General features: G+C 38.5%; 1 protein-coding gene across 1 annotated transcript in view; it reads left to right on the plus strand.

Moving 5' to 3' along the window:
• The window catches only part of GALNT5 (polypeptide N-acetylgalactosaminyltransferase 5), a 41,332-nt gene extending 20,980 nt beyond the window's left edge, over positions 1 to 20,352 (plus strand). Inside the window, exons 4-10 of the mRNA XM_025912501.2 lie at positions 3,867 to 4,002; positions 4,588 to 4,707; positions 6,910 to 7,027; positions 8,012 to 8,335; positions 13,248 to 13,328; positions 16,401 to 16,562; positions 19,776 to 20,352. Of these exons, the coding sequence (XP_025768286.1) occupies positions 3,867 to 4,002; positions 4,588 to 4,707; positions 6,910 to 7,027; positions 8,012 to 8,335; positions 13,248 to 13,328; positions 16,401 to 16,562; positions 19,776 to 19,916 (1,082 nt within the window). The 3' untranslated portion in view covers positions 19,917 to 20,352. The remainder of the gene's footprint in view (positions 1 to 3,866; positions 4,003 to 4,587; positions 4,708 to 6,909; positions 7,028 to 8,011; positions 8,336 to 13,247; positions 13,329 to 16,400; positions 16,563 to 19,775) is intronic.
• The last annotated feature ends 5,296 nt before the right edge of the window (positions 20,353 to 25,648 follow it).

Genomic DNA, 25,648 nt, shown 5'->3' on the forward strand with positions numbered 1-25,648 from the left:
TATTGAATGAAAGAGTAAGTTACTGCCCTGCCAAGAAGAGTCTGCAGTCAGGAAGGATCAGTAGTACACTCCAGAGAGTCAGAATAGAGATCAGATTCTCATTTCCTTTATAACAATGGCATTTAGGACATATTTGACATTGCTGTGAGCATTCCAAAGAATCAGTTGGCTAACTTTAAGTATGTGGACTAAAGTGGCATCTAATTCCTGGACAACCCTGAGGTCTCCTGAAAAGCAACAGTCCTTCCGTAAATTTCTACAACTTGTTTTTTGCTGCAGGTAAAACAGATGGTTTCCTTAGCATCATTTATAAATTATTATGAAAATTTAAACAGCCAGACAGGTTCACATTCCTCAAGGAACCCTACACACAGCAAACCAACACTAACTGGTGCTGGCACCAATATCCCAAGCTGGTTAGCTAAACATATATGGGAGCCCATACTCAACAAGAAGCCAAAGCTTTACGCACATTAAGCATCTCTGGGCTGGTCAAAAAGTAAATAAATAAGTAAGTTACAATCAAATCCATCTGCAAACAATCCAGCATTGCTGGGACCTACTCTTAGGAAACAGAAAAACCTGCCAGTTGGCCATCAAGATAAGATTATTTTGAGCTCTTGCTTAAATACTCATTGACAAACAGTAACAATACTAGCCGTTTATAAGGAATTTAGGTATTAAGTAGATCTTAGAAGTAGCTCTATTAGGTAAAGCTCAGAAAGGTTAAGTGACTTATCCAGTGTGGCTAAGGAAAGCAGAGCTGCATGACCTCAGTCCTACGTCTATTTCACCGTGGCTCTCCAGGATAGGAATGGTGTGTGAAATGTCCCCAGACCATATCCACCACAAGTGGAAATCCTAACCAGAGTCAGCAACATAGACAGATCCCTGGTCTAGTTCCTGAGATCTTATTTTAAGTTAAAAAGTGTCTGAAAATGGAGCAATGACATTCACGCATAGGAGGATTCTCTTCTTGCCCAAAATAAAACAGTATAAAATTCCAGTCTATGTTTTGGGCAGAGGCTGCTTCCTTTGGGTCCTGGCAACAAGTGAATGAAAATCTGTATGGGGATCTGGGCCAGGTGGGAAGTGAATGTAGGGTTGGGGACCCATCTAGCTACAACCAAGGACTGAGAAAGTCAATCCAGACTCTTTGACCCTATAAGCGTATCCTGAGGATACGAACAGGCAGTCTAGTAGAGACTGCTCTTTGGTTTAAATGGACCAGCAGTAGCAGTGATAAGAGGTAAAAACAGAGAAGGAGGCAAACCATAAGAGACTCTTAAATACAGAGAACAAAGGGTTTGCTGGAGGAGAGATGGGTGGGGGGGATGGGCTAAATGGGTGATGGGCATTAAGGAGGGCAGCTGTTGGGATAAGCACTGGGGTGTTATATGTAAGTAATGAACCACTGGGTTCTATTCCCGAAACCAATACTGCATTGTTTGTTAACTACCTTGACTTTAAATTAAAAAAAATAATAAGTAGTAAGAGAAAGGGACTGTCTTCTGCACCTGTTATATATACCAACCAAGTAGGACCTTAGCAGACCATGCTTACATACCTTACACACTAGATGGCCCCTGTGAACCTTCACACACAGGCAGCAGGCTGTGCAAGGGGAGATAATGATCTTTCATTATCAAACAAGCCATAATCTCTGAAAATAAGACTCTCCCAGCATGATCAGGAGTTATAACCGTTGTGTCCCAACAATTGAAGATGAGCGGGGATGGAGACTTTGGTCTAGCACAACCCACTTCTGCCTAAAGAGACTTCTCAAGAACATTCCTCACCAACATTTTGGCTAAGTTCGGTTTCTTCACCCTCTTTCAAAAATTCCATTGTTGATCAGTTAATTGATAAAATATTGAACCATTAATTAAGAGGTTGGTTACAGTTTTTAGTGGATCATGATCTATCATCCGGGTATCTAATTTCACCTTGTTCTTTGCCTGCTATTGTCTTCTGCCTTTACTTCAAGCCTTCACGGTCTAATAGCTTTTCCTCTCTCTGGCCATTTTTTCTTTCTTTTTTTAGGCACACAGGCAATGGAATAAACTCTTTTCGAATATCAGGCTGCCACTTGGCTGTGCAAACTTGGAAAAGTTTAAGTTTTTGTTTCTCTTCAAAAGGAATAAAACTTAGACCTACATTTCATTTCCGAAGTGGGATTAAAAATTAGACTTATACTTCAGGGTTGTTGCATGAATTAAACAAGACAGCCATGTAGAATGCTTAGAACCATTGTCTGGCATAGAAAAAAACACTTAATTGAAAATAACTGATGTTGTTACTTGTTAGTCAAGAGCTAAAGGGGGGGGGGGGCAGCCGGGTATTAGAGTGGTCAGTTCAAACAAGACAAAATCAAAGTAACGCTCAAGTCTTTAATCATTTCCTCCAATAATGTAAGTAAGAAGTGTAAGTAAGAATTGAAACAGAAGAAAAGTGCTGACTCCCTCAATGTTCCATTCTTCCCTGTAGAGAAATGGACTGATGGATTGAGCAGATGTGAGGATCGTCTTACTGCCTAAAGGAGCCCAGAACAAAAGACTCCTCCTGTTTTATAGCCCTGGGGGCTAGGGTGAGAGAAAAGAGAGGGGTAGGAGTGGGAAAGTACCAAATGCTGAATCAGAGTGGAGGCAAATGTGCTGGAGATCTACCCATCTCCCACATGGTGAAGCCGGGTTCCTGGCCTGAAGCGGTCCTCGGAGTGGAGGAACATGGAAGAATGTGGACTGGAAACACAGCTTTGCTGAGGGCATGTCCACTGAGTGGGAGGGAGGGCCTGAGCTCTTGACTGCAATTCCCTTCAGAGGCTGGGGCGCGCTGGCTGCAGACCGTGTCTGGTGTGAGAGGGTGGCCTCCCGCCACAAGGCCTGCTAGAGAAGCTTCTGTGATTGCCTCTGGTCAGGCCTGAAAGGATACATAGGATTTCGGTCATAGTTCAGATTCCTCAGTTTATTATTAATTTTAGACGCACACACACATACACACACACATAACCCACTTGCATAAATCATTTGGAACAATGTAGATGCTACTTAGAATTTTATTGAGATGAAAGTACTGCTGCACACAACGACTAGGAGAACAAGGATTTTTAATGAGTATTTTTTAGCCTCCAAGTTTCTCTTTCTTTTCTCTTTCTCCTGCCACGCTCGTATTTTTTATTGTGGTAAAATACAGGTGACATATAATTTACCATCTCAGTTGTATTTCTTCAGTGCACAGTCCAGTGCTCTTAAGTATATTCACACGGTTGTACAACCCATCTCTAGAATGCTTTTCAGCTTATAAAACTAAAACTCTCTACCCATTAACCTATTCCCTATTCTTCCTCCCACCCCTGTAGCCCTTCCATACTGCCTTCTAGCCTTGCTGATTCCTCCCCTTTTGCCTGTTTGTACCCCTATTATGCAAAATGGTATTTCCCCTTTCTGATGCCAACCTTGGATTATCAAACTCTGCCTGGTCTTCTGAAAAACAAAGCTCAGTTTTCCACAGACCCCCCACCCCACCCCAGGGTAATGGGACCCACCCTCCTTAGAAGAGACAAAGCAGCCACCCTTTTAATACTAAGGATTCCCTTCAAAGTCTTGGCTACCCATTCAAAGTGGCTTATCAATTTTTTTTTTTTTTTTTTTTTGCAAACAAAAATGATGCTTCCAGAAACAAAATTTCTTTTATTTCATGATAGAATGAAAATATAGGGACCAGGAATTCGGTGATAGTTCCGGCCTTTACAATGTACTGCCTTTGCAATCACCTTTCTGGAGCAATCTCCAAGACCTTTGAACACAACAAACACACACTCACTATATCGTTTTTTTCAAATGAACTTTTTTTTTCTGGCTCTCTAGGTGATGTGCTGACATTCTTAGATTCTCACGTGGAATGTAACGTTGGTTGGTTGGAACCTCTTCTGGAAAGAGTTTATTTAAGTAGAAAGAAGGTAGCCTGTCCAGTAATCGAAGTCATCAATGATAAAGATATGAGGTAATATTGTCATATTCCACAAGATACTTCTAAGTGACTCATTAACTAACAGCAGCAGAAAGTACTGGCCATATTCCTAGGCTGCACACTTTTACAAATCTGAGAAATACACAGTTAATCCATTTACATAAATGGAAACACATAATAGATATATCGAGATCAGAGAACGTCAATCCAATTGTTTACTTGATCATCAAAATGCTTAACCCTTAATACCAAGAATTCCTAATACTCATTGTCCAGTTCTTTCCTCTTTCTATTCAGCTGTGCCCCAAAATATTTATCTCCCTTAAGATTCATTCATCTTTTTTGTGGGAAATATACATATGCTCCTAATTTTTTCCCTCAACAATATCCGGAACATTATTAAAAGAAAAGTGGAAGTTAAAAACAAGCAATCTAGCCAATTAGTCACTAATTCAAGTTGTACTCATAAATTCTCTTGAAATGTTATAAAAAGTTTGTGATAATCTCGAGTCATTTGTGTAAGCACTTGCTTCATTCATTTTAACAAGACATGGTGTCAGGTTGATCAAGTATATGTGTATGATCTCAAGCAGCATTTGTGTTCTTTTCCTGGATTAGTTACATGACAGTGGACAACTTTCAAAGAGGCATCTTCGTGTGGCCCATGAACTTTGGTTGGAGAACAATTCCTCCAGATGTTGTTGCAAAAAACAGAATTAAAGAAACTGATATAATACGGTAAGTGTGTGAGATTTAAGATTAGGAGGCAATCGTGTATCTTTTTGCAAAGGCATGGGAAGCAATCCCACGAAACAAGTATTTCCCGTTGTTCTATAGACCATCAAGAATTATGGTTTTAGCCAATAGATGATCAAAAGCAAGCAAAGTTTCCCTAAGAAATTAGTTTCCCACTACCAAAACTCATTTTTTAAATGGTCAATTACACCCTATTCAGCCCTGAATCCAGAGAAATTTGCTAACACTATTCCTTCTCCCTGGGATTTACAACCTAAGAAATATAAACTAGTTGAATATGCTGCATAAATGCTATATAAGCACACCTAACATTAAAGGCAACATGAGTAAAAATTAGAAGAGTAAATAATAGTAATAAAAGTATTATTGTAATAATAACTATTGTTGGGATTTTCTTTTGGTGTCTAACTCTACCCCTTCCATGGGAGGGGTGCCATATTCTGTAAGTGAATTGAGAAATATACACAGAAGCAGATATGAACTGAAAGTGGGGTTTTATTGCTAGAGAAGCTGGATTGAAGAACACAGCTTAGACCTGAAGTCAAAGTGAAGACTTCTGAACACTTCCCCAGGAGTCTAGACCTGCATGAAGCCAGCCTCAGGCAGAGTGGCAGGAGTCCCAAAGACTCCCCAGTTGGAGAGAGAACTTGAACTGACAAATGTAAAGAGAAAGCCCAGCCCAGACTGTGCATTGTGGCATTATCTCTCAGAACTTACCCCCTATCCTTTGCTAGGTGCCATGCTTTCAGAATTGATGATATTCCTAGCAAGTCAGGTAGGCTTATTATCATTTATTAAGCAGTCTGCATTTAGCCCTCTCTATAACCCTAGAGAAGGTGGTGGGTAGGATTGCCATTACAGAGATGAGGACACTGAGCCTTAAAATAATTAATTTTGCCAGGGATATATAGCTTGTAAAAGAACAAATTGGGATTCAAATCCATATCTGCCTGAATGTAACACTCTTGCTCTGATCCCACACCTAAAGAACATCTTTGCCTTTTTCAGACTCCCATATGGAGGGTCAATGTACTGATCGAGCTCAGATTATATCCAACATAACATTGGGAAGAGAATGCATTCTGGATAGATGGGAAAGGACATTTGTCATTCAGACAGAATATGTGCCTAAGGGGAAGGGAAGTAGGTGTGGGGTAGGAATTATTTTACCCTTAAGATTGCTGTATACCCTAAACACAAGGCAAGCTCTCCACACAAACCCCTTTCAGCTGGCTCAATCTTAACACCATGGGAAGTGATTACTGCTGATTCAAGTCTAGTTTCTATCCCCCATGATCTATAACAGTAATGAAGGATCTGGAGTCAGACTCTTTGGATTCAAATCTCAACTGTACTATTGACTGATGGCGTGAGCTTTAAAAGGTTACTTAACCTCTTTGAATCTCTGTTTCCTCAGTTCTGCGTTAAGACTAATAGAAGTAGCTACCTCCATTATCTGAGAATTAAATCTGATTATATAACATGCTTTAAAAAGTGTTTGCCACATAACAAGCTGTCAGTTAAGTCTGTCTACAGTTGAGGCAGTGTGGTGGAGTGAGAGATCATAACATCAAACCAGACCACCTAAATTGAACCCCAGATGTACATCATACTAATCTGTGGCCTTGGGAACATTTCTAACCTTTTCTGTGTTGTCCTTTCTTAATGGTATATAGTTTCAGGGTTTTTGTAAAGTCTGAGGTTTTATATATATATATATATATATATATATATATATATACACACACATACATACACATATACATACACATATATATACACATATATATACATACACACATATATACATACATATATATGCATACATACATACGTATATGTATGTGTGTATATATATAATACTTAGAGCAGTGCCTGGTACTCCCTTAGCACTAAATAAGCATTTTTAAAAATAACATATTTGGAGAGTTTGGGTCAGAGAGTAAAGACAATGAGAATCATACTTCCAAACCCCATCTTTGTTGACCCCAATCAATTCTGCCACCATGAACCACGGAACTGATCACTTCAGTGCTATTTGTGACTCCTTTCCAAGACCTCCCCACCCTCGATAGCTATTTTGAAATGTCTCTTAACTCCACCACAACTGCACAGGGGACCCACTCTAAAAAGTTGAATTCACATGACATGCAAGTTTAAAAAAACAAACATTTCTTTTTGTAGGTGTCCCGTCATGGCGGGTGGACTATTTTCCATTGATAAAAATTACTTTTTCGAACTTGGAACATACGACCCTGGGCTTGATGTCTGGGGTGGAGAAAATATGGAGCTCTCATTCAAGGTATTACCAAGCGGTCCTCAAATTCTTTCTACAATTAAGAGTTTATCATTTGGTTTCATTTTACTAACATAATCAGCTATGGGACTGTCTCTGGGAAGAAATTTCACAGAAACTTTAGGGTCTCTAGATGAATGTTTTTCTATCCCAGATTGAATTTGGAAGAATCAATAGCTCCCATGAAATTTATCAGAGTTCCCTAGTATTTTATAACACTGTTTCTACATCTGAATATAGGGGGAATATTGTCTGCCATTTGACCTAAATGATGTGAGATTCATACTTCATACAAAATATCTCCAGGAACATTTTTCTGATATATCAGAAGTAATGAAAGCATTCAGTAATGGGTCATCTTAGTGAAAGTGACAGATGTACAAAAAGTGCCTTTAGAGCAGGCCATCAACAGGCGATGTTGCAGCAACTTTGGACATCTCAGACAGCTCTGGGTATTTATGATCATCGATCAACACCTAAGAAATCCTTGGCAGTAGCCAGAGTGAAGAGAATCCAAAAGGCAACTGTTTTCTTAGGGAGTGGGTTGGTATATAGTAAAAGCGGTATTACTTTGAGCTCATTTTCAAGTTGTGTTCCATTAAGTTATATGGATCACCCCAAGATGTAAGGAGGGAAAATTGAAAGAAAAAAAAAGGAAATACATACTCCTTACCCTGATCCAACCAAAGCAGGACTTCATACGATATATTTTATACATTGGGATTCTGTGAGAATTTCTTTATTAAAAAAAAGATGTACACTGCAGCGTAGGGAAGAAAACAATATATATTTTACGAATCCTAAAATGCTCCACAGCAATGTACAAAGCTAAATAAACCTGTTGAGCTTAATTTGAAACCATTGAAAAAGATTTTAGACGTTGACAGTAGTACTTCAAGCTGGGTCACCAGGTGGTTCCTGTCATTGTTAATTGCCCATGAATTGTGGGCAGTCATGTGATAATTGATGCTTCCTATCAAACTGTTACAGGTATGGATGTGTGGTGGTGAAATTGAGATCATTCCCTGTTCCCGAGTAGGCCACATATTCAGAAATGACAATCCATATACCTTCCCCAAGGACCGGATGAAGACAGTCGAGCGGAACTTGGTGCGGGTTGCTGAGGTCTGGCTTGATGAGTACAAGGAGCTATTCTATGGCCACGGGGACCACCTCATAGACCAAGGCTTAGATGTTGGAAACCTCACCGAACAACGGAAACTTCGAAAGAAACTAAAATGCAAAAGTTTCAAATGGTATTTGGAGAATGTTTTTCCTGATTTGAAGGCTCCCATTGTGAGGGCTAATGGTGTGGTAAGTTCAAGGAGCAAGTTAAATTGTGAGTCCATAAATATTAAATTTAAAAACTCTTGAAAAAGTGTGGGAAAGAATGAAGGATTACACTATAAATAAATATCCAATATGAGGGCAGATGAGACAGAGCATGGTTAAGGATTAAATACAGGTGAACTTGAGGGAGGCTTTTAGGCAGCTACATTCATTGATTAATTCGGCAAGTACCTACTGGATATCAATAAACCATACAGTATTTCAGAACTGGATTATAGGGTAAATATGTATAAAGTAGACTTGATGCCTATTTGTGGAGCTTAAAGGTGAGTAAGGGAAACCATGTACAAATATGTAATGCTTAAATAAAAAGTAAAATGGCTCTAATTTAGGGAACTGGTCCCTAGTGACCAGTCCTTCTAAGCTAGAATATTCAACTCTGAGGAGATATTGAATGCTAGCCCTCAAAGACAAGGGTCAGCCAAACTTCAAAAAGAGAGCCCTAGGCAGAGGATGCCCCTTGTACAAAAACTCTAAGTTAGATGACCGTCTAGGCACTCAAGAACCAGAAAGAAGATGAATGTTGTCAGGGTGTGAAGGAGAAAATAATGGCAACAGATGAAGAGGGAGAGGAAGGAAGAGTGGTCCCATGGGTCCTTATAGGCAGACTAAGGATTCTCCTTTCCCTTTCTTTTTCTTGTTTCTTACTTCCTTTCTTTTTCCTCCCTCCCTCCCTCCCTCTCTCTCTCCTGCTCTTTCTTCCCTTCCTTCTCTTTCTTCCCCTTCCTTCTCTTCCTTCCTTCCTTCCTTCCTTCCTTCCTTCCTTCCTTCCTCCCTTCCTTCCTTCCTCCTTCCCACCCTCCCTCCCGTCTGTCTTTTCTTTCTTTTCCTTTCTTTCCTTTCCTTTCCTTTCTCTCTCTCTCTCTCTCTCTCTCTCTCTCTCTCTCTCTCTCTCTCTTTTCTTCTCTCTCCTGAATGTAATAGGGAGCTATTGAGTAGGGTTAAGATTGGGATGACATGATTTAATTAGGTTTTCACAGATTTCAAACAGGAACTGAAAATAAAAGACAATGACAGAGAAAATTCCAGGGCACAACATAATGTACCAAAAAGGAAGAAACTGAGCTAGACAGGTTGGACACAGTACAAAATCTATGAACTAAAGCAAGAAAGTAGAGAAACTGGATGAAAGCCATTTCAAACCCATTCTAGGAGTGGGGCTTAATTCGAAGAGGATGGCAAGAGGTGAGGATACTTATCATAAAATGGGTTTAGAGGTGATTAGTCAAGACTTGACCTAGAGCTTTTCCCAGTCATGTATATTTTTAATCCGTGTTACTGCTTTCTCATTTAATTTTTATTTATAAATATTCCCAGCATTATTTTATTTTCTTTCAGAGTTTTCTTTTTCTTCACACAAGAGGTTCTCAGACTTGACCATCAGTAAGCCTGCTATTTTAGGCCATGTTTTTTTCAATTCTCCCTAGAAAGTGAATTACACAAACCAATCACTCTCTGTCTAGGAAAATTCCTGATGGCAAGGACGTAGTAGAGCCATTCTTCCAGTGTAGGGAAGATCCTGGAAGAGTATAAAAAAGAGGAAACTTGAAAATTCAATTGACAAATAGTAAAAGTGATCTGTTTGTAACATAATGTAGTATAAAATGATCATTTTTATAGGTCAAAATAGAATAACAGCTATTTCAGGTGGTTTATCCTGATATTTTTTTTCTAGGTAACTCATTAGGGAGAACACCGTGGATTTATACACTATTCAAATTATTTGTCTGTAAAATAAACTGACACTTTTTTTTTTTTAATTCCAACTCCTGAGTAAGGAAAAAAGAAATTCTCACCATATTCTGTCCTAACACAGAATCTCAGCAAGAGCATTACTGAACTTTAACCACCAGAGGGAACTAAAAAACTACCTTTTGTCTCCTATGTGAGGCTAATGCGTATAAGAGTTCCCATGAAATTTTTGAAGAGCTCTTCTATGAACAGCCTGCTGATGCCTGAGCTATAATATATTAAAATGCACAAAATATTTTTAAATTATTTTTTTGAATTCTATTTGTTGCCTTCCTCAGACAAATTATAATCAAGATGCCACTGGCTTCTCTTTGAAGCAACTAGTAGGGAGTATTATTACCACTTAAAAAAAAAAAAAAGAAGATCTTTCACTAGGCATTTCAGACTTAAGATTAACTGAACCATTATTTTAGCTGGAGAGTCTTGAAAAACCCCAAGAAAATATTTTACAATTTAAATCCAGTGAAAAGGTTTTTGTTTGTTTTCTTTTCTTTTTTATAAGAACCGATCGTTTATTGTTGAACCAAAAATGTTTGATGAATAAAAGAACCTCACTAACAATGTGTTTTTATACACATTGGATTAAATGGTTAGTAAGGAGCCTATAGCCTAATGTTTAGCAAATGCTGTGATAAATTGTGGGGAACTCCACCTCCTAAATTGGAAAACGAAAGAATTCAAAATGGATAGATTTTGAAAAACAATTGAAAAATTTACATACTGCCTGGTGAAAAAAAAAGATTGAAATGGTTTACATTAAAAACACAAATATAATTTTTTAAGTTTATTTATTTATTTTGAGAGAGACAAAGAGAGAGCATGAGCAGGAGAGAGACACAGGGGGAGAGAGTAGAATCTCAAGCAGGGATCCATGCTCAGCATGGAGCCTGAGGCAGAGCTCAATCCCAGGACCCTGGGATCATGACCCGAGCCAAAATCAAGAGTCAGATGCTCAACCTACTGAGCCACCCAGGCGCCCCTGAATACAAGTCAATGCTTAAAACCAGTCACAAGTCAATAAAGAATAACAACCCCTTAGCACTTCATAAATCGTTTATACATGCAGAAAAGCAGTTTCTCCAGAAATCTCTGATCAGGAGGAAGGGAAACAAATCTTCAGAGAACTGGGGGGGAGTGGTAAGTAAGGGAAAGAAAAATCTTCTCCTTCCATCCAATGCCTTTCCATGTTTGGCAGAAGGGACTGTACAAAATAAATACAAAGTAATCAGTTAAACCAGGGGTTCCCATACACTGCTCTGGGCAAGGTTAGTTGTGCTGCCAGAAATAGGATCCCAGGGCCAAATATATTTGGCAAACACACTGCACTCCCTCGTGTAGCAGACAACTAAACATTACCGTCCTGGGGGTTCTGCCAGGTTCTGGAACAGTCCAACCTGTTCAGCTGTAGTGAAGCCAGAGTTTTCCAAACACGTGGGAAGATATTTTCTGAGTAATCCACAAATACAGAAGTTTATATTTATCTCAGTGAAAATCCAGACAACAACTGGATCGCATTTCCCTTCTTTAATCTCTAGGATTATCCTCCTTCAGTGCATTCTTATTAAATCTCTTCTCTGAAGTTGATTCCTTCTGTGTGTCCTGACTGCTCCATTAACTAGTGGTGGATTGTCTCTTCCCATATTTGTCACGTTAAATTGTGAATGGAGCTTTCTTTGGAGATTTCTGATGGAAATTCTGTCCTTCTAGAGTTCTTTTCCATGCCAGCCACCCTAGAAATAACCACCCTGGCACTATTTTTACGTCTGTCAAAGTTCCTATCCAATGCAAGCAGTTCAACTTGCATCTCAAACCCAAATGAAGGTCAATGCAAGGTTCAGATTCCCAAGGGAGAATCTAGCTTCCCTGTTGTCTCCCTGTGCCACTGGGTAAATTGTTTTCCCCGGGACACCATTCTAGTGAGGGTCTACAGTTGTCCATCTTTATGTGAAAGACTGCAATCCCAACTCTCTGGCTTGTCCATGCCCAAGTTCTTTCTCCTGTCCTTACAATATCAGTCTGTTGCTTACCGGTATTTGCCATTTTCCCACTTGCTAAAAGGTTTTGTTTTGTTTTGTTTTGTTTTGTTTTCTGCATTTGGTGGTCCCTGAATATTTGCCTTACTTTCTTGCAACCTAAGCTATGCATGTAAAAGTGAGGACCAACCAGTGAGCATGCTGTTATGAAGGCTCACAACTCTGTGAGCTGGACAGTTGCATCATAAAGCACCCTGGATTTAGAGCTCTGTGTTAGGCACGATAGAACAGGAAAGGGCACAAATAGTGTCCCTGCCAACAAAGACTTTCCCCCCACTCCCAGCTCAGAAGGCTTTCCTGAGTGTAGATTTGACTCTACACAGCTCTTCTAGAAATCTAAGAAGTCTAAATTGCCCTATTAACTCACCATCTCATTAGCCTTCCCCAAGATGTCAAAGAGGGCAAGGGAATCAACATTTTTCTGCATTAAATGGTGACTTATAGAAAGCTGCCTCCATATTTGACCCTGTAAATCCACTAAAAACCTGGGGGGCCTGCCAGATAGTGTCTTTAAGCTTGGCTCTGTACTAGCTTTCATGACTTTCCTATAATGAATTGTAGCTTGCCTGAGTCATTAGGAAGATTCTGACAGGGAATCAGCTGGACTCTGCTGTTCTTTGAAGGACTCCATTTATCTATGATTCAGTGCCTAAGCAGTGAAATAGCTTGGAGGGGTCAGCCAGGGAACAGAGCCCATAACTGTTGGTTTGATTAAATTGCAAGTATGTGCGTTGACTTTTAATGTATGCATCAGAAAAACTTGAGACAAGAAAATAACTACTTCTCATGCTACCTTTTGCTCATTCCCTATTCAGCATTCCAGGCAAGGGTTAATTAAAAGCTTCTGTTTGTTGGCTTTGTGGCTGAATCATAGGCCTAAATTGACAGATTGAAGCTGTACTTTAGCAAGATTACATTATGTCTCTGTTAGAGATAGCAACCAATAAAATCGTATAGTGCTAAGTAATGCTAAGCTATCAACTTAACTATCTTTTAACCTTATTATAGTTTTATGGCCTGTGTTTTCTGAATGTCTTGTTCTACTTCAAAATATTTTTTTCTTAATGCATATTTTATATTTTGCTTCCTAGCTTATTAATGTGGCCTTGGGCAAATGCATTTCCATTGAAAACACCACAGCCACTTTGGAAGACTGTGACGGAAGCAGCAAGGTACCTGGCCTGGGTTTTCTCTCTCATAGGTGCAGTGGATAGATGGCCCAGGTGTAGGTGATAAGTGCAGGGTATGGCACATTTACTGCTCGCTTGAGAAATTTATTTTCGCATTTACAAACAATAATTAATTTATACATTTCTATATAATCATACGGTTGGTGATAAGAGAGCCCACGTACAGACAGCGAGCAAGGGAGTAAAAGTGTGGGTACTGAAGTCAACCCACCAGGGACCCAATGCTGGCTCCACTGCTTTCGAAAGTGTGTTAACTTTGCAAACCCTTTAACCTTTAGGTAAATAGTCGTGATAACAGTCCCTACCCCTAAAACAGGTTTGAAGATCAAATTATGTGATACCGATGAAACATGTAGAATGATATTTAACACTTAGTGCTCCACAAATGTTCACTGTTATAATGATAAAGACACAAAATGTGAAAAATTAAAAAAAGTTACATATAAAGATAAAATAATAAAGGAAATGAAGGAAGAACATATTTTTAAATAATCTAAGGGAGAAATTTTGTTTTGATTCAGTCCCCTCCTCCCCATTCTCATACATATAAAGGAGCATGTGTAATTTGCATATGTAATGCAAATTACATAATCCATGATCCATGATGGAAAACCCTTCAACAAATCTCTGACAAACTCAGAACACAATGGATAGGGGAGGAAGGAGGGCCCAGGAGCACAGGGCAAGGACTCTGCAGGGCTGGAGGTGAGCTCTGAGTGATGGGACCTCCCTCTTCAACATGCGTTCCCTACCCATTCTCATTCTGTGGGGATATTATTGGTTTGGGTGCCAAATAAAACTCATAGGAACATCAGTACATGAGTACAATGCAGCTTCCTAAAATTGTAGATCACACTTTGGTGGAGAAATTATTTTGTGATGACAATCTAGGCTTGCCCAGACTTACTTGTTTGCTTTGACTTAGAGACATTGCCTATATATATATATATATTAATGTTTTTTTAGTTTTGACAGAGAGAGAGACAGAACATGAGCGGGGGAGAGGCAGAGAGAGAGGGAGACACAGCATCCAAAGCAGGCTCCAGGCTCTGAGCTGTCAGCACAGAGCCCGATGCAGGGCTCGGACTCACAGACTGCAAGATCATGACCTGAGCCGAAGTCAGACACTCAACCGACTGAGCCACCCAGGCACCCCAAGACATTGCTTATATTTTTGAGCACATTTCCTCTCCACTCTTAATTCAAAGCTGCTACTAGAAGAAAGGCATCTTTGTCATCTGTGTTGCTATAATTCAGCTAAGGATTATAAACTTGAAGCTAAGGGAACTCTCTTTTAATTAGGAAAGAAGGGAGGTAGAGGGAAGAGAAATGTGTCAAAAATCGTTTGAAATACACAACTTGCATATTAACCATTCCGAGAGGAAATAAAGTCATAAATTATAAAACCACAAGTAGTCCGAATCATGTGAAAACAAAATATTATTTAACTCAGTCCTTCAAGACTCATCATTTTAGTGATTTTCCATGCCTGATTAAACCAGTATTTTATCTGAAGACCGAAATTGTAGTCTGGATAACCACTGAGCCTCTCAAGGAGATACTAGGAGGTGAAAATATGAATATGCAGCCCCCTGCTTTCAAAAAAAAAAAAAAACACCCATCTCCCTTTTTGTCTTGTTACTCATTTTTAGCTTCTGCTTCTTATAGTTTGTTTGAGTAATAAGAAGTAAGGGAAAGTTGGAGGAAGTTAACTTATCTGGGGCCGAATTAACTAAACTTTATACCAAGCCAGTTAATAACATTCATCCAAAAAAAGCACAAAAGGAATAAATTTCTAGGATTAACCACCAAGTTCTATCCTTCACCTTACCTAAAAAGTCCCCTATTAGCTTTTCAGTAACTATTAACTTTTCAACCAGTTGAGATGTCCCTTCTAAAGGTAATATCTAGCTTCTCTTTGTAGCCACCTCGCTTCCTTGTACTATGGCATAAGACCATGCATCTCAAATTTTAATGTGCACACAAATCACCTGGAAAGTTTGTTACAATACAGATTCCGATTCAATAGTTCATGATGGGGCTGAGAGTCAGGCGTTTCAACTACCTCCCCGGTGATACTGATGTTGGTCCAGGGAGTACCCTTTGAGTGGTGAGGTTTAACCCAATGACAAGTGTTCATTACATCTCAGTTACATTACAAATGATTCACTAGATAAAAACATTTAGATAGATTTTACCAGAACTCTATTTTTTATGTTTATATTAGTGCAAAACAACAGACGTCCCCCAGACCAAGAGCCATAAAGTAATTGATCAGACAGTACTAGGTTGTAAATAACTGGAGAAAGGACTTATAAAAATCTAAAACCAGGTTTCAATACCTGAATCAGTATTTACTTTAGACTTCAGGAACTCTCCCAAACTGGACTTCTCCAAGAGTAATTCTTGGGAACTAGGGGATGCTAACAGAGCAGAGCCCGATGAGTCTTTCTGCTATCAGCAAAGAAAGATTTTTGACATTGCTTACATTAGAAACATTTTTTACCCTTAAGAAAGATTGTGGATCTTTCCTACAAAGCCTCTAGGAGTCCAGTAATCTGGATACTCTTAAAGAAGCATAATCATTTCCACCAAAGTAATTTCGGGCTGTGACTTAGACCTCCTTGTAGCCCTAATGGCTGCAGGTGGTTTGAATGTTTCACTGCTTCAAAACACCAGGCTTATCTGGGGTTCCGAGTTACCTGAAATGACCTCCGTTCGCGCCTATGTACTAACTGCACTAAATAATTTTTATTATTGTAACTCACATTTATTGAGGGCTTACTGTGTGTTAAATAAACACCTAGCAGTCATTACCTCAACTCTCTGAGATACACGCTGTTGCTATCCAACTTAAAAATGACAAGAATGAAATGCGATATGGTAATAGCACGCCCGTACTGTCCGAACTGAAAGTGGCAATACCAGGATTTGGGTACAAAACATTTGATCAGAGTGCCCATCTCCTTAACCATTGCTAACAAAACTGTGAAGCAAAGACCCTACCTGTGTTTGCTGCTGAAAGTGACCTTTTCTTTATTCATTTCCCGACAGCTTCAGCAATTTAATTATACCTGGCTAAGACTTATTAAACATGGAGAGTGGTGCTTAGCTCCAGTCCCTGATACCGGGGCCCTGAGGCTGCACCCTTGTGATAACAGAAACAAAGGGCTAAAATGGCTGCATAAATCAACATCAGTCTTTCATCCGGAACTGGTAAGCAAAATATCTGTACCTCTTCTTTGTCACAAATCCAACTTCCAATTAAAGGGGACATAAAACTCTCATTGTCGGCTTCCTCACTCAGAACCTTTAAATGTGCTTGTGATGATCGATGCAAAATAAAAGTTCATACAGAGAGATAAACAGATTTTTTTTTTTTTTATAAATTGGCAAGTCCTTCTTTTTCTTTTACAAAATTTATTTCAGGTAGGTTGTTTTAAATATAAGTCACCAGGTTCCTTGGTTACATTAGTATCAGCATCTTTGTTTCTGTAAGTCATTTGCTTCAGTCAACTAACAACGGCAAAAATAACGCTTATGGGCTAGAACTGGTTCTCAATGGTCACCAGAAAAGTCTATAAGGAGAGTATATGGGGAAAACAAGAACCAGCATGCTTTCTACAAGGCCTGCACTTTAGGATGAATCCGTTTTGGTTTTTTTTTGGCATTCTGCTTCCTTTCCACAAGGGGTGACTTTTCCTCATCCCCCACCCTGGTAACCAGAGACCTGGCTCTCAACAGTGTTGTAACCATCTCCCACCAGCTTGTAGGAGCTAATTGTGCGCTAACTTCACATTCAATGACATCACATTGGTATCTTGAAACAAGCCATGATGGGAGTATTACATAAACCCATGCTACAAATCTGGGGGTGTTTGTCCAGAGGTCCAGCTGTTAATATTTCCTAGCCCACCCCTGCTATATCTTCTTCATTCTCAAAGTCCTGACAGTTTTCCTCAATGGTATTTTTTAAAGTTTATTTATTTCTTTTGAGAGAGGGTGAGTGTGTGTGTGTGTGTGTGTGTGTGAGTGATGGAGGGACAGAGAGAGAGGAAGAGAGACAACCCCAGGCAGCCTCCCTGCTGTCCGCACAGAGCCTGACACGGTGCTCGATCTCACGAACTGTGAGATGATGACCTGAGCCGAAACCAAGAGTCAGATGCCTAACTGCTTGAGCCACCCAGGCACCCCTTCCGCAATTCTATTTTAACAAGATATCAAATCGTAAGCTTTGGTGTAAGATCTTGGGGTGGCAAGAATAGTTTCAGGAGGGCCTTCCTAAAGTTTCTACTATCTCACTAGCAAGTAGCCATCAAATCCACAAAATGTACTGGGTGCATAAAGACCATCATTTTGCTCAGGCCTGTCCCCAAAGTCAGCACGCTTCTTTTTCTCCTTAGAGTGCCTCCATTCCTTTTGATGTCACAGCCAGTGACCACCCCCTTCATGACAGTTTTCTTCCTGCCCGGGATCAAAACCAGGGTCTGAGCAACATGCTTCCCAACCTTCCTCCCTTTTAATTTTCTCTGTTATATTTCAGTTCCTTCTGGACATTTTTTTTTCCTTGTTAGTGATAATGGCTCTTGTTGACTTATTCAGAAAAATGAAATATTACTAGTGTACAAGTTACTAATTTCATATTTCATGGTGTTGGGAAAATGCATAAACATCTATTGAATATTTTCTTTGGCTTCCTTAACCTTATGCCAAACAAAGCAGGAGGTGGTGGGGGGATGGGGGAGGTGTTGGGGGAGGCGGTGGGTGCAGGGGAGAGAAAGGATGAGAATGAGAACACATTTTTCATCTCCAGAAGTGAATCTGTTACCAGGAAAAAAATTCAGGCTGGTGAGAAAATATTTAGGAGTAAGCAGCCCTTAAATCACATAGGTCTTATTTACAAACTGGCTTGACCCCATTGAGAACTTAAGCCTTCATTAGCTGATTTTTATACAGGCTTAATTTTGGTCCCTCTAAATGGTAAACCAGTTTGTAAAGAGAGTAATTTAATTAAGATAGCAAAACTTGGATAGCTGTTTCCCGACATTGGTTGTGCCTGTGACTTTGTATCATGTCGCATAGCTGCCTTCTGCCTTCGGTTCCCCATTTCCATGCTGCTAGATGTTATGGAGATGAATATCTTAATAATAGCCTTCCTTATTTTTTCAGTATTTTGGTAGTTTTTATACTAAACCTCCTGAATCCTCCAAAGCATGTTAAGAGAAATGGAGAATAAGACTATGAGTAACAAGAACATATCTTTTCTTTTAGCGTTAGGAGTTGAGAGCTTCATGGAAGGAAGTAGGGTAATAGTGAGTTTGACCCTGAATACCAATGCATTGTTAAAATGATACATTTCCAACCTGCATTTCAAAGATGTTCTCTAAGCCCACCCACCCAAATGCTCTGGACTATGGACACCTAAAAGGAAATCATTTCATAGGTAGCTTCTAAATACTGGGTCATGGAATGACCCTCCACTACTGGTTCCCTCATCAAATGTCTTTAGGTTGGGGACAAGTTGTTCAGTTACCACTTTATAATCCACTGGCAGAACATTGTAGATAATCCAGGATGATTTTGCTCAAGGCCAACTCCTTTACAAAATCTTGAGCATACTCAAACATCGCCTTACCAGAGTCCTACAGGATGACAATGTTTTTGTAGGAACATCTTTAAAACAAACTATTATGAAGTCACCCCTGTTTGATATATTCTTTTGAATAATTCAAAACAATGTACGTATGATTAAGATTACCTTTGTCATAGTCATGGAAAATTGAGAGAATTAAAAGGTGAAAAAATATATAAAGCCATAAGCATGTTCTAAATTGGTTATCCATTATTTCTAGGATATTCAGTAAATATTAACCAATAATAGAACTTCTCTGAAATACCTTTGACTTTTTTCTAAGTACCTCTGGATTTTCTGAACATCAGGTATTATGTACTATCAGAGATTATGGTGGAAAGATTATAAATATATACATCATTTCTAGCACTTTGTATTCCAAGTTTGCATTCTAAGGTATGAACTCAATTAAGACATTAACTAACTCACTTTTTGCAATGGGTATTTTTTCATGATCACCATCAATTAGAGAACCATCATCCATCAAATATAGTAAATGCCGTATGGAATTATTTTCTTTAAATAATAGAGTAATCAAACCTATTGTCAGAAAATAAATCTTTTGCCTCCTCCCTGAGGAAGTCGTAAAAGTCTTAACAGCCTTGTAGCTTGGCGAAGTGAGATAGAGACAAATTTAATACAGTCTAAAGACTGTGTGCATGTGGTTAATTTAGGCAAGAAGAATTCCTGAGGAATCAAAAATATAGTTATCTTTTTTTTTTTATTAGTTTGTATTTCTTTATATGGCAGTTGTCAAATTCATTCTGTGGCTCATTCCAGATTCTCTTTCTTTCTAGGTGAATCACATTGTTTTCGGAAACAATCATCAGTTGTTATGCTTAGAAGGAAATGTTTCTCAGAAGACCCTGAAAGTTGCTGCTTGTGACCCAATGAAGCAGTATCAGAAGTGGAAATTTGAAAAATATTATGAAGACTAAAGAGCAACTAATATTTTTTATCCAGTAAACCCATTAGACACTGTGAAAATTACAGTGGAGGTGGGGACTGTGTTTCTCCGTGGTAGTTTACATTCTCAAAATTAATAGCCTTTGAATAGGAGATTAAAAAACCCACAATAGTTAAGAAACCAAAAGTGAGCTCAGGGAAAGAGTCTAACATTGGATTGGAGTCCTTCTTCAACTCTAGGTGGCCTTTTGAATTGCCTGCTTCCTGTCCTGTGCTGGACCTCAGCCTGCAAGCTTCCCTACGTGATCAAACAGGTAACTGGAAATGAAGCCAAAAGTACTGGAGGAAGCACAGTGATATTCATGATGACTGAGTCTGATAACAACCAGCTCCTTGGGCCTCACAAGTTGGTATCATCGATGAGAACCTAGACCTTTATTTACTATTTTTAATAAAACAATGACTTGAGTTCCTATGGTGAAAAGACCTTAGAAACACACGCAGCTGCCATCTTGATGAAGTCCCTTCCAACTGCACTCATGTTCGCCTACCGGTGTGAAGAGTATCAATATCATACTCCCCAATGGTAGAGCTTTAATCTAGAGGACTACATAATGTTGTTTTGTTTTGTTTTTTCCCCATATGAGTCAATGGAAAAAAATTTTCAGTGAGGAAGTGAAATGCTGATTCAATTCTAGACATAGACATTGTTTTAATTCATTTTGTGCTTTTAAAGCTACACTTAAAAAAAAAAAAAACAGTCTTAGTAGCAACCTCCTAGACCTATGTGGACGTTAAAAAAGAAAGAAAAAAGGCAAAGAAAAAGACTGGGTGGGTCACAATACACAGTAGTCACGAAAAATACACTTAAGCGTTGAACATGCTCTCATGCAAGATCAGATAAGAGGAGCTGAAATAAATAAAGCAGAAATAGAGCGATGAGGGGCACCTGGGTGGCTCCGTCAGTTAGGCCTCTGACTCTTGATTTAGGCTCAGGTCATGATCCCATGATGGAATAGAGCCCTGCATCCTGCTTGGGATTCTCTCTCCCTCTCTCTCTGCATTTCCCCTGCTTGTGCTGTCTCTCTCTCTCTCAAAATAAATAAATAAATAAACAAACATATTTTTTTTTTAAAAAAAGAAATAAAGCACTGAAAAATATTAAAGATTTATATAAAATAGTATTTTAGATTTAACAGCATTCACAGGGTTGAAATATGTTTAAAAAGCTCTAAAAGATTCCAAAGTAGAAATAAAAGGAAGTAAACATAATGAAAGGGGAAGAGAATAAGAATATACAACCCTCAGGAAGAGAGTTAAGAAAAAAAATTGATCTAGACTTGGCCAAAAAAGAAAGGGAATATAGCACCTCTATGGGGTGGGGTGGGAGTGGGGAATAAGGCCATAGATGTGGACCTAGTGATAACACCGATAAATTGGGGACAAAGTCCAATTTTTCTTTGGTCCAAACTGAGCTCCTAATCTTAGGGATGCCAATACTTAGGCAAACTAGAAAAGGTTTTAGAAATCCTAGTATCTTTTATACTGTTTTTTTAGTAAGAAAATTGATACCCAAAAGATGAATTATGTGTCTAAAAATCCCACACCAGTTAGTGAGAGATGATGATTAGAATTTGGATCTCTAAAGAGAGGGCTCATTCCACTGTCCCAAGCCACTGGCCCAAACAAATCTGATCTAGAGCATTCTTAAGATAGAGATACATAAAGCTTTTCGCTGGAGTTGGGTCTCTGGAGGATAACCATGCTATACGCTTGTTAATATAAAAACAGATGAAACTTTGTTCAGTCGAGCTGATGGTAAAACTGGGCATCTTAATTCTGACTTCCTATTTAAAATTTAATTTTATCTCCCAATTAATTACACAAAAGCCGAACTATAACTATGACTCAGAAGGGAAAATAGGTTTGCCTATTTGCATCGTATTTAAGATGTTTTGTTCTGATAATTGACATTGCAGATGAGATAAAAGAATGACTAGAAAATGAGATAATTCTTTTCAAAACGGATAAAACACAAGCCAGTTGCCAAAGGACTAACTGAATTGCTGACCCAAACTGAATCTGCTGAGTGCCTCATGCAATTATTTGTGTGACTGCAAAAATGTTGAAAGGTTTTATTTTATTTTTTTCCCCCAGTGTAAAAACTCTTTTTATTCAAAAAACGTTTCCATGAAAAACATCAACTCTGTTCAGAAAAAGACGAATTATGGTTTGGATTCACTTATCTTTGGGCATACCAATGAAAGAAATTGGAATGTTTTTCACAAAAAAAACAAAACAAAACAAAACTTCTATAGTCTGTTTAGTGCACACTCTCCCTGACTTCACCATGACATGCTCATAATATGAAGCTATATTTGAATCCATACTGTCAATATCGCAGAGGATTATTTTCATATGTGACATGTTTATTCTTAGAAAGAATTTTAAAAACAGCTTTTACCATGTATTTTTCTATTACTCTGAGATTCAAGCAATGAATCATTCGTTAGAAATCTTATAGACCTAAATTTAAGAGTATTGACTAATTGTGAAATCTCCTACCAACATTTTTTAAGCATTATCCTCTAAATTCTATTTTTAGAAGACTATAGTAAAGGAGTAAATGCTACTAGGTCTCTAGTACTTCTAGTGAGAAACCTTGAATGGGACACATTAGGGTCCTCTTCAGCCCTAAATCCATTAGTAGGAGGCAGTGTTACAGGGACTTCAGAGTTTTCCCTGAATTGGTTTGAGTCATTGCCTTTTCTTAGAAAAGCGTCTATACATTTTGTTACTTTAAACACAAGCATAGTTTTGGTAACATTTCACAGGACTTGTTTGATCAAAAGCTAACTTACCAGACCATCGAAGTACTTCTGAACCTTTCAGTTTGCCCAGTTTCTTTCTCTTTTTCAACAGTTACCCAGCACTTCCCCCTAAAAGATGACAGAGCTGTTGTTGGTACAGCCATGTTTCATCACTAGCATCAAATTTGCTCATTTCTGTCTGCTGGCGTTCAATCAGCTGTCATTCACAGGGCCCCCAAACCACCATATGCCATAATCACAATGTATTGTTAGCTTCTCCACAACTAATCTGGAAATATTCTCGATATGAAAAACCCTTGCTTATAGTATCGCCTTAGGGATTGTAGAGGAGTTAAAGGATACCAGCTACTGTAAGTAGGAATTCAATCTCTCCAGTCCACCTTGATTTTATGAATGGTTTAGAATGGTTTTCAAGGGGCTCTCATGTAAGAGAGTAGGGTTGAGGCCAGCCAGCCAGTACCATTTTATTTGTTTTAACAACTTTAACTTCCCATTCAAACACAGAAAAGAAATATGCCGCAGGTGAGGGTCCCAATATCTTCCATAAAAAAACAAGGAATTTACAGGGAATAAAGAGAAAAGAGATGAGAACTAATTATCTTTGAATATCTTTGATGTGCTAGGCACTGTTTATGCCCCATCTCACTGTTGTGCACAACTCCATGAGTTAGGTCTTTTTCTCCCCAATACGCAGACAAGGAGGATGGCTGAGAGGGATTGTCTAAGATCATCCCACGAGTAAGAGATTAAAATTTAGTTTCCATTCTGTCTGAAGAAGAAGAAGAAGAAGAAGAAGAAGAAGAAGAAGAAGAAGAAGAAGAAAAAGGAGAAGGAGAAGGAGAAGGAGGAGAAGGAGAAGGAGAAGATGGAAAAAAAACAAGATAGAAGAAGAAGGAGGAGGAGGAGGAGGAGGAGAAGGAGAAGCAAAGAATCTCTTTGACTACAGCATGCTGCTATGATTTGTTTTTTAAGTAGAGAGGTCAACTCAGGTGGACTCAGTTAAAATCCCTTCATTGTGATGTCAAGCTTCTTAGGTCTTTCTTGGCTGTTGTATAGATAGGATAAAAGGCTACATCCTTTCTGTTAATCAACCGAAATGTAGGCTTAAGGTTAGCTACGCCCACATGCTTTGCAATAGTCCATCTCCTTGACTTCGTGGAGGACATACTCTTTTCCGTTTCCTATAACATATATGAGAAGGAGAAGCGGACATAGAGAAATTGCTTCTCTGTAAATAATACTGCCGACCCTTTCTTCTACCAACCATTAATCAGAGCTGAAAGACTGTCCAGTTTGAACAGAGGTGGGAAGTAAAAAATTGAAGGGTCCTTTAATTTAAAATACAAACCAAGTCTTGTAACTTTTACTACATTGTGCAGATTGTCACCATAGTGCTTCTACAACTTTTGTGTAGGTTATTCAAACATTGCTACAAGCTGCATGCCTTGAAATGAGAAAAGGAACAGTAACCAAAGCTGATGTACACAAAATATTTATTTCTGGCAAACAGCCATTCCATGGACAGGTTTGAGTAAGCCAATGTAAAGCATTATCTACTCCTGCTGAGGTTTAATGGATATTTCAGGTGTTGGTGGTCCTAAAAGAAAGGACCTAAAAGAAAGGGGCGGGGGGAAACCCCTTCACAACAAGCAGATTTAATGCCTCTGTTTTCAACCTAATGGGGCAGCTAATAGTTACCATCCCAATTAGGGTCTGTTTGCAAACTTATGTGAATCATCACTTTGCAGAAACATACAGGAAAGTTCTCATTTTTCAGTAGATAGAGCAAGCTTCTAATATGTTGCATTTCTAATGATGAAAGTTGCCATCAAATAAGTAACAAATATTTTTTTTGATAACAAAGGCTCTCTATTTTATTATTGATTGGTATTTGCCAGTTCAAGGATATTAGTCATAAATATCTATATAAAATATAACCTATATATAAGATATTAACACTAATTTTTGAGAGCACAGATTACTTGACCAAAAAAATCAATCTTTGTAAATATATATGTAAATAAATGTATATTTATATAGATACATATGTGTATATATTTATATATATGTGTGTCTATATAAATATATGAGGCTCTATCTCTTATGTTTTGAAGTGAGAGAAAATAAAACCAAGAGTTTCTACTCACAAATAAAGAAAACTATGAAATGTGTTTAGATATTTTGAATTATTTTAGGTGCACAGCCTTGTCTGAATCTGGCCTTCTGGACAAAAACGTCTCCAGTAGACTTTCACTCTGGGTATTGTTTTCCATACTTGAAGGGAGTAACCAAACTTTAAATTATCAAGATGCTTATTCACTCAGGAATATGCACATGCCTTAATTCTCTTCCTTCAGACAACTGCCTAAATGTTGCAAGTTTTATACATATTATCTAGAAGAAGTGGGCAGAGAAACAAGAGAAGGCAAAGGTACAGTTAATGAAAACATCTGTTCGTTCTGTTAACAGAACGAGATTAAAACTATGGAGCATAATGGAATTTAGAGTAATTTGAACATTTTGAAGTATCCGTTTTTTCCTGCCTCTGCCCAACCGAAGTCATTACAAAGAAAGAATCAAATGCGTAATATTACGTTTTGAACTAAAACCGCAAATTACTTTCCAAATTCCTGTCCAAACCTCTCCCACACTGGCAGTTAATTACTAGATTATCATCCTTTGATTTTGTAACTTGCCACGTATCTATCTGTTCGGTGACCGCTGCTGTTGATTACTGCCCACATCATTGTGTTTACATTGATTGTGTGGCTTAGTCACCTCGTGTTCTTCATGAGCTATATACACATTTTGGTATTCATATTTATTATGTTACTGTCTGATATTTTAATATTGTCAAATGTTTGCTGTAACTTTTGACATTACTTTTTATAACCCTCTTGTTTTTATAGAGCAATGAAAGTTAAGGCTTTAAA

Source organism: Puma concolor, chromosome C1 (genome assembly GCF_028749965.1).
Source record: "Puma concolor isolate L17-30 chromosome C1, mPumCon1.1.hap2, whole genome shotgun sequence".
Lineage (NCBI taxonomy): Eukaryota > Metazoa > Chordata > Mammalia > Carnivora > Felidae > Puma > Puma concolor.